The sequence below is a fragment of the Drosophila kikkawai genome, chromosome 2L (assembly GCF_030179895.1).
Source record: "Drosophila kikkawai strain 14028-0561.14 chromosome 2L, DkikHiC1v2, whole genome shotgun sequence".
Classification (NCBI taxonomy): domain Eukaryota; kingdom Metazoa; phylum Arthropoda; class Insecta; order Diptera; family Drosophilidae; genus Drosophila; species Drosophila kikkawai.
The window spans coordinates 12,072,162-12,088,040 of NC_091728.1; the positions used below are offsets into that span (position 1 = coordinate 12,072,162).

The 15,879-nt window shown below is 37.7% G+C and overlaps 3 protein-coding genes across 6 annotated transcripts; 2 read left to right on the forward strand and 1 right to left on the reverse strand.

Moving 5' to 3' along the window:
- Positions 1-104: 104 nt before the first annotated feature.
- Positions 105-3,909, forward strand: rost (rolling stone). Its single transcript, XM_017178175.3, has 4 exons — positions 105-642; positions 2,582-2,933; positions 2,998-3,181; positions 3,247-3,909. Exons 1-4 carry the CDS (start codon positions 541-543, stop codon positions 3,434-3,436), a joined length of 828 nt encoding a protein of 275 aa, XP_017033664.1. The 5' UTR covers positions 105-540; the 3' UTR covers positions 3,437-3,909.
- A 2,080-nt stretch (positions 3,910-5,989) lies between these two features.
- On the forward strand, positions 5,990-14,474 carry LOC108082888 (protein rolling stone). Of its 4 annotated transcripts, none has more exons than XM_017178470.3 (7): positions 5,990-6,111; positions 7,246-7,399; positions 12,185-12,451; positions 13,309-13,534; positions 13,598-13,717; positions 13,775-13,958; positions 14,018-14,474. In XM_017178470.3, exons 3-7 carry the CDS (start codon positions 12,350-12,352, stop codon positions 14,340-14,342), a joined length of 957 nt encoding a protein of 318 aa, XP_017033959.1. In that variant the 5' UTR covers positions 5,990-6,111; positions 7,246-7,399; positions 12,185-12,349; the 3' UTR covers positions 14,343-14,474. The 4 variants fall into 4 exon arrangements, with proteins under 4 accessions (XP_017033959.1, XP_017033960.1, XP_017033961.1 ...); XM_017178471.2 differs by having other exon boundaries at positions 6,003-6,039; XM_017178472.3 differs by having other exon boundaries at positions 6,015-6,059.
- LOC108082890 (sex-regulated protein janus-B) lies at positions 11,144-11,942 on the reverse strand. The gene is made up of 3 exons (XM_017178475.3): positions 11,782-11,942; positions 11,547-11,711; positions 11,144-11,489 (listed from the first exon to the last, which is right to left on the reverse strand). The coding sequence occupies exons 1-3, from the start codon at positions 11,831-11,833 to the stop codon at positions 11,266-11,268; spliced, it is 441 nt and encodes a 146-aa protein (XP_017033964.1). The 5' UTR covers positions 11,834-11,942; the 3' UTR covers positions 11,144-11,265.
- Positions 14,475-15,879: the final 1,405 nt, after the last annotated feature.

Genomic DNA, 15,879 nt, shown 5'->3' on the forward strand with positions numbered 1-15,879 from the left:
TCCACATATTTAATTGAATTTAGCGGCGATGTCGCTATAAAGCTATGTATGGATGGAGCTATAAAGCGTGATACGGCACTGGTCAGTTTTCCCATTTCCCGTTAGGCATCCGATGTGCAAAGTGATCGTGCGCCGAGTGATCACCGAGTTCCGATCGCGTTGCGAATCGAACTAACTATCAGTCAGTTTGCCGCTGGGAGTGATCGAGTGCGCGCGCCTCCAGACTCCGAAAATCCAAAAGCCCCATTTCAAGATCGGGGAACCCACTCCTCTTCCTCCTTCTGCACTCCTTCTCCCACCTCTTTCTCCACTCTCTCTCTCTCTCTATACCTCTCTCTTTTGGTGCTCGTGCGCGCCGTAAACATAACTCAAAAGCACTGGCAAAGTCACACGAAAAAGGTATTCGACGCCAGTTGCCGGTCACTAGCGACTCAGGTCGGAAGTCTCCCCTCCTCGCAATTCCCCTAAATAAATTCCTGTCCGCGATAAAAGTGTAGAAAAAAAAGTAAATAAAATAAAATTAAAGAAATATATGAAACCATGCAACTTTTCGACGACTTCTGCAAATGCTTCAACAAGGAACTGCAGCGGGCGAACTTCGGCTTCTCATACAATCGCGTTCATCTGTTCTACAGATCGCAGGTGAGGAGAGTTCCCCCTAATTACAGTCTAAATACTGCAACCTTATCGGTGCTGTAATAGCTCAGGTGCATCGTACGAGCAGTTAAAACAGCAGTAGCAAAAATAAACTAAGACACTGTAAGTCCCCGTTGAGGAGTTGTAACCGTTAGTGTGACATCATTGCAGCTAAAAGCGAGGCACGTGTTTCCGAAACACAAACAAATATATGTACATATAACAGCCTTTTGGTACAACCCCTAAAAATGGGAAGGTTGGCCCCCAAATTCTTACAAAAATTCCGCGAATTCGAAGTGACGTATGTACATACACCCGAACTATCTGGGAGACAACTAGATAAGTGCAATATAAAAATATTTTTTTGATAAGAATAACATCAGTAAAGAAGGCAAAGTTAAAGTAGATTGTGAATTAAAAATAAAAATATTATATAATATAGAATAGAACATTTTTATAAATGTCATGTAGTAATTAGTGTCAGAAATAAACAGTGACCTGAAATGAATTATAATATGAACTAACAAATTAATGTCATAATGCCCTATAAACTTCATCTTTATAGAAACGTTATAAAAAATCTACAATAAACCCACAGGGGTCACAGCAGCTGGGCTTAATGGAATATTCTTCGTAGAACATAAAATTAAAGAAGGAATGCATAAAAGTTCTAATTAGAGTGGCTTCACAGGGAGAGTAAGAAATGTTGGAGCATACATACTCGCAAGCTATGTTTATTCATTCGAATTTAATTAGCGTAGCTTAACTAAAAGCTGTGGCCCCATAGATTCGTTAGATCATTCAAGTGTGGAGTACATAACTATGGCAACGTCAGAACGGTTACCCATATTTGTATTCATGAGAATGTTTATGAATGAAAGCTGTACAAACAAACAACTTTTATAAATATTGATCGAACCAGTATTGTGCCAGACACACAAAATATTAAAATCACACAACAAAATTTAAACCACAGTTCTATGTACATATAAAGCGTTGGCTGGATAAAAGTCGCTAATCTTGCTCTATCTAGATACAGACTTTGATAAGAATATCTAAGTTAGTCCGCACTTTGCACAGAGCAATCGGTTATTTTTTACGTTTCATAATGAGTGTGCCAGCTACATATATTAGGCAATCAAAATAAAAAGAATTATTTGTTAGCTTATCAAAATAAACATTTAGTGAGTCATTTGAAAAACACCCGAACCGATGAGCCCCTAAAAGTTAACCCCAGACGCGACGCAAAAGTTCTGGGAATTCTGCCATAAAAGAATTACACACTTTTTGCCTATAGAAGGCTAATCAAAACAAACCAGGAACCAGATAGCAATATAGTTTTGGAGCACACCACCATAAATGTACTGGCCAGACCTTATCAGACGGTGTCCATAAATATCCATGGCGGAGAGTGTAATCTATCAACCATCGACAAATGAATCCATTTCCGCAAAAATTAAGTACAAATCAAACTAATTTAATTAGTATTAGCCACGCGTAAACAGAGACTTTGATTCGAAGGACAAGTGTGACTAGCTAGACGGGCCCGATTCTGACTACGTCATTGAGGGTGATAAGCAGAAAGTCGTGATAGGAGATGCCATAATCATTTATGGCTTGTTTTTGTTAATTTGAACGGGCAAAGGTGTGGAATATTTTAATTAATATATTGCATAAGCCTACAACAGATCACCGTAAAAGGGTTAGACAATTGACCGCGATAAGGACTAAGGGGAATTTCCATATTACACTCTATAATCTGTCCATCAACAATGTAAGTTTACAACTTAATAATATAATTGCAACGCATTATTAGTTGGGCTCTAAAAATTACAACATATTTAAAGGTTACATTTAATTGTGGAAATTAGATAACAAAGTTTCTTAGTACAAAATCTTTCTCCTCAAAATGTAACCCATCTAATTTTACAACTTTTTCAAACAGTGGCAAAAGGATGAGACCAATACAATGTACCTGCTCTATCGATGGATCTGGGCCCTGTTCTTTCTGGGAGTATATATCATGTGCATGATCGTCCAGTTCTGCGATGGCAAGTTCTTCATCTACATGACCAACTGGGGATACGGCCTGTGCACGATCACAATGCTGATCTCCGCGGTGCAAGTCACCTGCTGGCACTTTGATCTGAGAAACACCCGGAGCCTGGTGCAGGAATCCGGCAACAAGGCGGATACCTCGAGAGGCCTGAAGATATACTGGTGGCTGTATAATATGACCCTATCGCTGGCTCTGATTATATCGACGGTCTACTGGGTGTTTCTCCACGGCAAGATGAGTGAGTAGAGTCGTAGTTGTGATCCTTAAATTGATCAAATTAAAATGGTTTCGCAATTTCACAGATAAACCCGTGCGCTTCCCAGCTATTAGCATCATTACCCATGGACTGAACACTGTGATGATGCTGATCGACTTCCTGGTAGTGGCGTTTCCGCTGAGGGTCCTTCACATGGTTTACAGCATGAGCCTGGCCATCTTCTTCTTTGTCTTCACCATCATCTATCACTTCTGCGGGGGCACAGACGAGTGAGTACTGGTACCACCCGCATTCGGCTTAGTTTCTTACTGATCGGTTACCTAATTTCCTGCAGATTTGGCAATCCCTATGTGTATCCCATCCTGGACTGGAACCAGCCCAAGCGTTGTCTGGTGACCTTTGTGGGCATCTTTCTGCTCATCATGTGCTATTGGATGCTGCTCTTCGGACTGCACAAGCTGAAGAGGATGTTCAACAGGGCCTTCAGTGTGGTCTGGTCCCCGCATTCAGTGGGTCTAATATAAGGTCACCTACATGAACATCGCCTCATTAGCACCCTCACTTCTATAGGAGTCTAAAAGTATCACCAGCATTGCATTTTATTCCAACATACACACACCCACACACACTCGCATGCATTTATTTATGTCTAGTATTTCTATAGTAAGTTTTAATCTTCTGGTTCCTTAACGTTGAATTGGTTTAGTTAGGCTAATAAACAAAGATTTTGTTACTACATATATGGATTGAATAGCATAAATATGGAATTTGTTGAAATACTCTATTGATGCCATCACATTATACGGGATGCATTCAGAGAACTTTGGAATTGTATAAACATATAACAAGACAACATCTAACGAAAATCGAAATAAAAGAAATGTACATAATAAGCTAAAGTGATTTTAATAAAATTGTTGCCGGCACTGGAAACTATGTAAATAGGGGAATGCTAACAAATAATAAAAAAAGCAATGTACATACATGCATAAATTAAGTTTTTGGTATTATTCTGCATAATATCTAATTATATTCTATTCAAATGATGTACATTTAATTTAGCAATTTAAAACGTTGCTCTGAACGAACTCTTTAGCCACACTGACTTTGTAGGTATTGAGCAGATACATTTGGAATACATGTAGGAACCTTGGGGTCGGTAAATGACTAATTATCGAAAAGTTGAGTTTTTGTGGGAACAGCTTTGCATATGTTTTCACATTCCGTTTTATAGTCATGGCATTATAGGTACTACCCCAACTAATTTGAAATTAAGTTATTTATCTGTTTCTTAAACACAAGCGATATGAGTAGCTCCTGGGATTAATCATACTTCTCTAAAGTAAGCTTAATCAATTAACTTGGATTTATTTCCATCCACTTCCTAATAATATTTCACTTCTAAAGATTATGCTTTAAAAGCTTCACCGAAAAGTTTATCAGGTTCAATGACACAGAGAATTAGGTAACGAGAATTCTATTTTTGTGGCTTAGTTCCATAACCTAGTTCGTACTTTTTCAATGAATCAGTGACTCATCGTTTTCATTGTAAGATTGTAATTAGATTACAGATCCAGTTTTTAACAAGAACGGAAAGTATTCAGTTCTTGGTTAAAGTCAAGAAACTTCACTGATGCCATTAAGACATTGCAAAATGTAAATAACTCCTATCTTTTTTTTTTACCAAACTGTACCATCAGCAAAAAAATATATTTTGTTTTTCTTTTGGCTCTCAAAGATTTGCCAAATAAAAGCACACACAAAACACACACTTAGATGGACGAGTAATTAAGCCCAAAGTGGCTAACAGAGAAGGGAAGAAAGGTGAGCCAAAAGCATCCATCGTGTTTTATGGTTCTTTTATCGTTCTGACAATATTGCTACACGGAGAAAAAATAACATTAATACATGTGCAAAATATCTACATATATAGAGATATTGTCTAGACTATCTTAAATTTTCGAAGTACAGTTTTATCTTTCTATTTGGTATACAATTGTGCTTATCATAGATTATACACTTAAATGTATTTATTAACCCTCATCTTATATAAAGTTGTAAATATTAAAAAGAAAAAAAAATGTTCGGCAAACGTCAGCATACTATTATCAGTGACTATTAAATTTTATTGTTATTTTCATTAATACTGATCATTAAATTGGTTTTCCAGTTAAATTAATAATGACCATTTTAACAAGAAATAATAAGCCAGATTCCATTTATAAGTTGTCTAAACTTCCAATTTCAGATCAGTCATATTTTTGGTTTCATTTGTTCGCAAGTATTGCGGAGGTTATTTTTTATTAAAGACTTTGACGTGAACATTTTTAACTTAATGTGAGTAATTTCAACGTCCTTTAATCTCTTAAGAGCATATAAATACTCAGTGATCTATTGGAAAAGGAATTTCTCGGAAAATATAATGATTTTTCCCCGTGTATATCAAAAGCAACGTGGAGCGACGCGACCCTCTCTCGCACACACCAACAAACACAGCTGCCAGCGCACCTGGCGGCGTCGACGTCGGCGCCGCAGCAGCCGCGTCTGCGCTTACGATAAATGTGGACAGCCGTCCGCATAGTGACGATAAAAACCAAGAGTGTGTTAGGCTACTAGTTTTATCGTATACATTTTGAAATAAATACAAATAATTTAATTTATTCCGTAAACGGTAGTTATCTAAAAAATATTACGAAATTTAAAATATGGAGAACATTTAAAGTAGTCTTACCCCTTAATGAGATAATATAAAAGTGACAAAGGCACTGTGCAACTCAAAAAACTTCTCAAATAATTTTTTTTATTACAAATAATGGTTGTATAAATCACAAAAATATTAAAAAAAATTATTTTCGTAATCGACACTTACCTTAAAAAATGTAAGCCCTGTTTTAAAAGCATATGCAATTTTATTTTCGTTAACAAAACCTAATTCGTTACAAATTTCCATATCATACATTTTCGCAGTGTACGGCGTGATCGTAACTTTTCTCCTACCACGTTAAGATGTGTTTCTGTAGATATACGATATTCGAAATCGGCAGCAAGTCGCTCCAGCTCAGAAGCCACGATCATTCGCGGTACGTGCTTCGCTATGAGAAGTCGTGATTTCAGCCTCAATCGTTCGGTGCGTGTCTCTCCACTTTAGTTAGTAATATTATTAAAGTTGTTGCTGCCTGCTGGATGTTCTTGTGCATTGGTGCGTGAATGCAAAGTATTGTTGTTGCTGGCAGACAAACTAAAAAAACAAAATAATAAAAATTGCAAAGGCACAGCAAACAAACTCGTAAACGACTAGATACCGTTATGCAAAGTTGTTGTTGCCGTTGCTGTGGTGACCCAAATAGAAATTACCACCGGGCCAAAACTACATAAAAGACAATCCAAACCAAGCCGAGCTGCGTTTATAATTCCAAACAATAAATTGCTACTTTGGCAATCTTTCAAAATGTGATTGAATGTGTGGTGAATAAAGTGAATAGCATTAAAGTGTAGAATTTGTTTGCCAGAACCTTATTTTGCAAAAACCCTGAAAACTAGTTGCAATTTATAATTGTAATAAAGCTAGTAACAAATTAGCCTTTGAATTATACGACTGGATTTTTTAGACGATTGAAAATTCTCTTGGAAACTTGTTAAACTAGCAGAAATTTTTTACAATATTTGCATGCAAAATCAATTGAAATCTCTAAGCCAAAGTTTATATAAATAGATTTTGCAATAAGAATTGATTTAATATCAAAGTGACTAACTAGCAAACAATAGTTTACAAGTTGAGAGTATAAATATTTATTATTTATTTATTAGAAACTTGTTAAACTAGCAAAAATTCCCACTTTGGCAATATTTACATTTGAAACCAATTGACATCTCCCAGTCAATGTTGATATAAATAGAATTTGCAACAAGAATTGGCTTACTATTAAAATGACTAATTTGCACACAAAAGGTTTAAAAGTTAATAATATAAATATTTATTAACATTTCTCTCATTCCGTGTTTACTTATAATTCCACAGAAAATCTAGAGAAAAGATTTATTTGCTAAATAATAAAACATATATTAAGTCTATACATTTTCTATGGTATTACACGTGAGCTTAATTTTATTTTACTTTATTTTTTTGAAGAGACGTCATTCGATGTATTTTGAAGGTTCTTGAAGGTCTTTTACCTAAATTTTAAATACTGAATAAAAGGTATACCTCCTCCGGGTATTCATGCAAATTTAGGTTCTTGTATGTACATACATTACACTTGGGTTTCTACTCGCATGACTTTAGCTTTGCATATATATTGGCTCATTGGGTTTAACGTTACGCTTGAAATTTTAGGCACGTCCCCAAAAACGCGTTAATGAAAAAGTGAACTAAGTGAACGATTATAAGTTTCCTGCTCACCAACAACAACAGCGATTCCAAGGAGCGGCCAATCGGATTTGGCCAAAACGTTATTCATACTCGAAAGCCCGCTTGCAATTAGCTGAAGGTGAGCCTAGTCATGTAAAGTGTGCAAAAGTGGGTTTGAATACACATAAAATCATTACTGTTATCTAATTAACCGGCATTTGTTAGCAAACTAGTTAGTCGGCATTTTTCTGTGGTTTTCTTGGCCGCTGAGAACTGGACCATTTACATTTGTTTATGTTTTCAGTCTCTCAAGTGTTTATATAATCATTAACACTTTTAATATTTTCTCACTTCCGCTTGCTGATCATATTCGTTAATTAATTATTGACACCTTCTATATAAAAACTGACCTCGTTCAATCTTTCAATTGAGGTGGTTTAGAAGCCGGTTAAACTTTATGATGGAGAATAAAATGTTAGCACACAACGAATGTACTTAATTTTATTCATTTATTTTTGTTATATGGGGCTTAAGGTGCAGTATAAGTATAATAACAGATAAATGAAACCAAATAAACTCTATCTTTATAGCAACCAATTAACGTACTTTGGCCAATCAGAATCAAAACAATTGGCTAATTAACGTTAACAAGTGGTCTTTAAAAAGTCAAGAATTTTGATGACGATATTTGGTTGGTTTTTAGCTGAAATCCCCTTGAACAGCCACTTGAAAACCATAAGAAAGTTGTTGTGGCTACGCTTTTGTCATTAACATAAGAAATGCTGCCAATGGCGTTGAACTCTTGATTTCACTTTCTATTAGAGTGATTGAAAAGATTGTGAATTAATGGGACCGAACGAGTGGCTGACGTGTCTTATCTAATCATCAAGGGGATTATTGATAATATTGGAATCTAAAGATCGCCTCTTGGACTTGCCATTCACCCGAGCTGTTTGACTGCATTCGAGTCGAAAAATTATTTACACAGCTTGTAAAGGTCAACGAGTTTTTTTTTTCTTTGGTTCAATGTGGTACAACTTCAAGAGCCATAAACCTATATATTATTTGGCTACAGTGCGTTTCACAATTTATAGTCGGGCTTCGTCAAAAGAGTTAACTAAGCTAAATGATTTTAGTATTGCATTAAAAATAAGACAATTTAGCGAGTTATGGTGCCAGTTCTGATAATATCTCATTGTCGAGATTGATGTCTTCAAAGCTGACTAAAATTACTATTTGCCATACCTTTTCGAAACGCACTGTGAACATATGTTTAATGCGGGTTTCTCTTCTCTTTTGTTGACGAAAATGTAGCACAGGCGACAGCCGAAAAAGCGTGTAAATAAAATGCGCACTAAAGAGACTCGGAATTGTCTTGGCCACCAGGGTACATAGATCGGTTTGGAGTTGTTTAACTGAATGGGCCACCTGCCTGGTTTCTCGCTTAAAAGTTTCATTAGCGTGCCATTCGTGCAAGTTCAGGGACACTGAACATCGCTCTCGAAAATGTTTATATCAGAGTAAGGCTCTGGAGAAGTAATTTTAGCGTATGGCCCGGTGTTTGTATAACCAACGAAATTGCCGCGAATATGATGACTATATTGAAGTCAGGGTCTAGAGTTTCGAACGGAGCAGCTGTTGCCATTAGCACTTGCTATGAATTAGGCGATAGCACCGCACCTCTCGGTCAAAATTTACTAAACAAAATCTAATTTGCTTACACAAGATTAGTAGAAGTAAAAACTAATTTTATTTTATTTTATTATTTTTATTTATTATTATTACTAATTTTTATACCGAGGTTTTATAATTTTAGTTAGGAGTCGGCATAACTCAGCAGATAGATAGATAGATAGATAGATAGATAGATAGATAGATAGATAGATAGATAGATAGATAGATAGATAGATAGATAGATAGATAGATAGATAGATAGATAGATAGATAGATAGATAGATAGATAGATAGATAGATAGATAGATAGATAGATAGATAGATAGATAGATAGATGAATAGATAGATAGATAGATATTTTATGGTACTACAATTCTCAATTCCCAAGACCTACGACTTCTGTTTCCTCCTTATGTATTCAGTTTTGCTTAGAAATTCGACCTCGTTTGCAATATTTCTGGCCAGGTTTATATTTCTTCTGCAATTAACCTGTGGAGTTTTTCCCTATTTCCACACGGCCGTCATACTATCTTATCGGGAATGACGATTGCACTCAAGGTAATATAGTCACAACAATAAAGTTGTTTATACTTTTTTCTCTCGTCAGAGCGTATCTTGCAGATTGTTGTAAATTCGCCTCAGAGCTTAAGCACTTTGTTCATTACTCGGCTGTTGCGGCGGACGGACGACCTACACCCCAATAGGCCATGCCACCAGGGTTCTGTTTTTGTACATGTTCGACCTTAGCGGACTAGCTAATTAATACATTTTTATTGCGCAAGTTAATCAGGCCTGCTCCGGTAATCGAAAACGGCAAGATTTTTTCGTTTTCGTTTTTGAAAACGAGAAATTGGTGCTCCGGTAATCGAAAACGAAAGATTTTTTCGATTTGAAAAACGGGCACCTTTTTCTGGCCGGAATTAAAAGTAAATGGCTTTTTTTATATGAAATCAGATCTTATTTACAAAGGGAAAAAAATAGTTTACTCAGTGGTCTATTAATGTTTATTCCACACCACCACAAGATCATTCTGGAAGGTAGTTATTTTATAAAAAATTTATTTCTGACCCCTCCTCAGATTTGACAACAAAATTTTTGCCGTGTTCAACCCGTTTTCTCGTTTTGGCGATAGGCCGATAAGTTCACCGCAAAAAGTTATCGCCAAGGCTGCCATATTGTTGGTGGAACGAAACAGCCAGTTAAAAATACTTATAAAATATAAATGAATACATTAATAATTTTAAAGGACCGCCAAAATAGTTGTTTATAATTAATGCTATTTAATGTGATTACTTAAATGGTCCAAATTAACCAAATAATTATTTGAGACCACCGGAATTAAAACTGTGAAAAGTGTGGCAGCATCTTAGGTGCCTGGATTTGCTTAATTCTACCATTTTTTGCCTTTTTCTGGCTTAGAAAAAGGGCAATTGTAAATATAATAGGCAGTACTTTACGTTGTTTGCTTATTACCAACAACACAAGTTAGCTGCTTGAGCAGTGAGAAACGATGAGAAAACGAAACATCCGATAGCAGAAATTTGCCGAAAACCGGAGCAGCTAAAAACGAAAACGGTTCGTTTTCGCCCAAAACGAAATCGAAAAAATTTTACGATTACCGGAGCAGGCCTGAATATTTTTATTTTTGCAATTAATGGTCGACCAATGCCAGAGAATACACAGTACAAATTGTGGAGGGCTTCTCTCCTCCCTGGTGAAGCGAATAATTATTCACTGACTACATGATAATAGAGTGCTCGACGAAGCGAATGAACTATCTGGTAAATTGATCCATGAATGATGGCACCCCGACCCCCATCCTAGCTCTGCATATAATTATATGAATAGTCGTACAATAGTGGCATTATTAGCGCTATTAAGCAGACAACTAGGCCCAGCTCGTCTTGCTTCGCAATTTGGTTTCGCACTTTGCACATAAGTTACTAACCTGTCTGAGTCTGGGTCACGCCAAGGGTTTGCACATGCCCAGACCCAAAAAATCAGGGAAGTTTAGTAACGGCTCATGGTTACCAAAGTTTATCTGAATAAAAACTGCGGAAGGGGAACTTTCAGACAGATTTAATAGTTGTGATTTAAAAGTTGTGATTTTTAAACAATTATTAAATTAGTTGTGGGATAAGAATGATTCCCTGTTTAAATCAGAGCTAGAAATTTAACCCACTTCAAATAAAATAAAGATCTAAATTGATATTATTACCAACTTGCAAATTCTGTGCAATTTAATTAGCCAACTTTAATTTTGAACATTCATTGTAAGTATTCAAAAGCGGCCGAAACCATTACCCGAAATATTAAGAGAATAGGGCGAACTTAGGGTTCAATGCCGCCAGATTCTGCATCGATCTTATGATCCTTATACATCTTCTGCAATATATCCTTGGCAGCCTCGTGGTCGGCCTTGCCCAGGGTCAGAGATTTCCCATAAAGCTTGATGTACTTCTTACTATTGTCGTGGACCAAGTAGCCACCACCAAGCCCTTGGGTGCACAAGCCCAGTTTTTCGGCTTCCTCTTTCAGTTTGTCATAAACGTCAACTAGAAAAGGGACATTTTGTATGAATTTAGCCGAGGATTAGGTCAAAGTTCTCTTACGGTGGTATTTGGCCTTGGCCAGACTGCGTATGACCTTCTTTGCAGTGCGCATTTCTCCGTGAATGTAGACATGGGCCATCATGTACTTTGACTTTCCGGGTTCTATTTTGGCAACCGGAAACGAGACCAGGTTTTGCACCGGCAACTTGCAATAGGGACGAACCACTTTTTAAAGAAATGCCGGATATAATGTAAATTTGGATACCGCGTTGACTACGCGAACGCATATACTCACCGCACCCTAATGGACGCCATACAGGCTTAAGAAATTTTCCAGCCAACTCCATGTCAACACAAATAAAAATTTCGTATTTTTGTTTAATATTTCGGGTATTTGGCCTGTTGGTATGCTCGCATTTGAAAAACTGAGAATAAGCCGTGTGTGAATGGAAGGGGAGCAAACAGTCGATGACTTTTAAAACCAGGGTTACTAAGATTGGAAATATTTCGCTTACTTTATTATAAGATTCCTTTTAAATAATTTTATAAGGAAACAAAAAGAAAAGAAACTACATCTAAATATGTATCTTTTGAGGGTTCGTTAGAAGTATTTATATTTATATATTTATAATTCTACCCAATAATAATATTAAAATTCTTACTAACAATACAATCAACTTTCTCACTAATTATTTCAGACCTCAACACATTTTGATTATAAATCGAAGCGTGCAAAGAGAATGGCACCGCTGAATACGGCTTCAATTGCTTAACTGTTTGGAGAATCACAGTTGCATGCCGCGACTGATTGCATAAGCTGTTGCCGCATTATTTAGACACCGATCGACAGCAAAGCCAACGAGATGAGCAAGCTCCAGGTGATCGTGCACCCGGTGAAGAAGGAGTTCCAGCGGAAGAGCTGCGGCTTTGACCACGACACGCCCGATGATTTCGTCAAGTCGCAGGTAAGGATTAATCCCGGGTATGGGCCAAATTAAATAGTTCGATGACAGTACAAATAGCTGCGTCCTTGGGCCTTGGACACGCAACTGGGCAGGTGTTTATTTGGTTTCGTATTTGAGTTGCACTTGGAACGCGGGTCAATGTACATGATGGGCATTTTAAAGTGTTGGCCAGTGTCCGCATCGAGGTCAACAAGGTGTGCTTTGGCTAAGTGAGACTTTAAAGATTACATCAAAAATATTTAGCAACTGATTAGTGTTTAGCCAATACTTACTTACAAAGCGTCTAGAAAATATCTTAGACATTTTGTAAAGACATTTAGTACTTGTTAATTTTTTGTAAAAATAGTTATGTGATTTTTAATTAAGATTTAAATTTATCAAGAAAAAAGTTCCTCTGAAAAGTGTACCTTGGCTCATAAGGCCCGACCAAATCCAACTGTCTTACAAATGGTAAGAGACAATGGGCGTTTGTCCACTTTGTATAGCTCTTACCTTGGGAATATTTAATAAACTCCTTCATTCACAGTATCAATAGAGAGAGGGTTACAAATGTACACACCAACGGATATATGTATATGACAGTAAACTTTGACTTCTGTACACCGATTGCTCGTGCATTGTAAATTAAACTATTGAAATATGCATAAGCAGCAGGCAGTTACGAACTCTGTGGTCTGTCAAGAAAGCATTACTTTAAACATGCGATGGGTGCAGTCAATTTAAAGGAGATTTATTGTATAACAAATATTACAGTTAAGGAAATTTTAAATTATAGAAAAATTATATCACTGTATAGCACCTTATGACCTTATCCTTAGTCTTCAAAAATTTTAATAAATATTTTAAAACCATTTCAGTGGCAAACATGCTCAAAGAGTATGGGTTATTTGTTTTACCGCTGGTTCATGGCCCTGTTCTTTGTGGTCGTGGTTATCACCTCAATGTGGCCAGAAGCAGATGATGAAAGCAGCTACTGGCTGTACTTCATCTACATGACCAACTGGGGGATCTGGATGTGCATGCTGACGAACCTCTTGGGAGCAGTACTAGTCACCGTTTGGCACTATCATCCGGAATATGCGGGTGAGTTGTACCTTACGACCTTGGGAATGCTTTTAAAACGAAAAATGTACTTTTATCTTTTAGATAAACTCTTGAATATCAAGAGCTCCTTTAGCTATTTTCGAGTCTACTGGGGTATGCACATCATATCTCTGGTCTTATCTATTGTCATCACCATCATCTACTGGGCGATTCTGTATGACGGTGAGTATTACTTGGAAATAAATTCCGCATATACCTCACTCTTTGCTTGCTCTTCAGCTAACGAGAATAACTTGGACGCCACGAATGTGCTCACTCACGCCTTCAACTCGATCTGCATGTTCATCGATCTGTGGATAGTGGCACATCCCATGAGGCTGCTGCACATATTTCTGCCAGTATTATTCGGGGTTGTGTTTGCCATCTTCTCGTACATTTACCACTTGTGCGGAGGCCTTAACAAGTAAGTGTGCTTAAAATACATAAGATATAATAAAATACATCGTTACCTTTTCGATTTAGAAAGGGAAAGCCGTACATTTACCACGTGATTGATTGGAGCCAGCCGGAGAGTGCGTTCGTCACAGTCGTGGGCGTGCTCATCCTTTCCTGTTTCATCTACGTCCTGCTCTTTGTGTTCTTCAAGCTGCGACTTTTCCTGTACCGACGGTGTCGCAACGACAAGTTTGTCTTGCCCACCAGCAGTGGAAAGGGCTATGGACCGGATGACAAGTCCGGAAACGGAATACAACACTCGCCGTCGCGCATCTCCATGGTGCTGGGAAATTTCGCTGGATACGAGAACCAGGCCTACTCTGCCAGTGGGGAGGTGTCCAACAAGAGCTAAGGACGTAGTTTGGACCATATTTGGACCTTAGCAATTAGTCACCTGCACCTGTAGGACTACGACCAGTGATATTATATTTTATTGATTCGAGTTAAGTGAATAAATTCGTTCTGTCGGATTCTTTGAAGGTAATGCGCGACCCAATCATCTTCATCAGTGATGCGAGTGTCCTCATGACGAATCAATATTTATAGTTAAACAGAAAAACAACTTTTGGAGCTTTCGAGCTATCATCAAAAATTCAGACAGTTAAAAGTTCAAAGAGGACAACATTGAATGGTACCCAACAGCCTTCGGGTTTTTCTGTTTGATTGACACGCCCGCCTTTGGGAACTTTACAGTTGATAATTAATAATTGATAACTTTCACATTAGGATGGACTAGGGTCCCCATGCACTTAGAAAAATCCAGGTAGTCGGCGCACGCCGGGTGTGAGATCTGTAAATATTTTACTCAAGCCCCTAATCACATTCGAATGGCTATATTAGCCCAAATAGGCCCTGAAGGACGGACCATTAACCTGCGAGGGGAGGTTTAATTTCCACAGCAGGGAACCTATTTATAAATGCCGGAGAGTGTCAGGGGAGATTTTGCAGGGTGAAGTTGTATCTAAATAAAGACTTACATTAGAAAAACTACTCTTAGTTTTGCAATATATTTTTACCTTAAGAACAACATTAATACTTTAAATCCAAACACTTCTCTACCCCTTTTATTTTGCATGTTTTTAATGAGAATTTTTGACTGTCATTCTGTTGTCACAAAGCCACATTTAAATTATTCAACGTTATGTTTTATTAATTTAAGTGACCTCATCGCAGGGTTTTCCTCGAGTATATTGCTTTATCGGGTATTATTTATTGTCCTTAGCACAATTAAATGATTAATTTGTATGATTTTTTAAATTAGGGGTTGTCATCTCTTCCCATCCTCGGCAGCTTTCGTCGCCAACAAAAGCGGCCCTTAGCCTTAATCACATATGTTCGGTTCGAATTGCTTAACCCTAAGTTGACCGCACCCGTCTGCAGTTGTGTACACATGTTGGCCAAAACGCGTAGCCTTAATTAAGTTTGAAAAGGCATTTAATAACCAAAGGACCCGCCCAACAGCCCCAAGGACGAGCACGAGACACGAGCGAGTTGCTGGCCTGTTGTGGTCGCCGCTGGTCATTGCGAAGGATTTACTTTACGCATAAGTTGGAAATCCGGGTCCCACTGGACTGGTCTGGCCTAGTCTGGTGTGGGTGTCAATGTCAATCGCCGGTTTCAGTTCGATTCGGCAGTTGTTATCCTTGTTGTTGCCGCTGTCCTTGTGTCGACGGCACATGACATGTCACAAATTCCAACAAATTAGGCGTCGCATCTGTGGTTGCCCACGGATCGATATGAGACCAATTTGATCGATATGAAGTTTCCTTGAGCTTTGAACTTCTTTCGGTGTCCTTGGCGGCCTAATCAACCTGTCCCATGTCCTGGAGTGTCCAATGCCCCCTGCTTTAGCTTTGAAAGAACCAACAAAAAACAATAACCCAATTGAA

Coding starts and splice junctions, on each gene's coding strand:
- rost (XM_017178175.3), top strand. CDS start 541: ATGCAACTTTTCGACGACTTCTGCAAATGCTTCAACAAGGAACTGCAG. Junction 643..2,581: donor ATCTGTTCTACAGATCGCAG/GTGAGGAGAGTT, acceptor TTTTTCAAACAG/TGGCAAAAGGATGAGACCAA. Junction 3,182..3,246: donor TTCTGCGGGGGCACAGACGA/GTGAGTACTGGT, acceptor AATTTCCTGCAG/ATTTGGCAATCCCTATGTGT.
- LOC108082890 (XM_017178475.3), bottom strand. CDS start 11,833: ATGGAGTTGGCTGGAAAATTTCTTAAGCCTGTATGGCGTCCATTAGGG. Junction 11,712..11,781: donor ATGGCGTCCATTAGGGTGCG/GTGAGTATATGC, acceptor TTCTTTAAAAAG/TGGTTCGTCCCTATTGCAAG. Junction 11,490..11,546: donor GGCCAAGGCCAAATACCACC/GTAAGAGAACTT, acceptor TCCCTTTTCTAG/TTGACGTTTATGACAAACTG.
- LOC108082888 (XM_017178470.3), top strand. CDS start 12,350: ATGAGCAAGCTCCAGGTGATCGTGCACCCGGTGAAGAAGGAGTTCCAG. Junction 13,535..13,597: donor CTATCATCCGGAATATGCGG/GTGAGTTGTACC, acceptor TTTATCTTTTAG/ATAAACTCTTGAATATCAAG. Junction 13,718..13,774: donor CTGGGCGATTCTGTATGACG/GTGAGTATTACT, acceptor CTTGCTCTTCAG/CTAACGAGAATAACTTGGAC.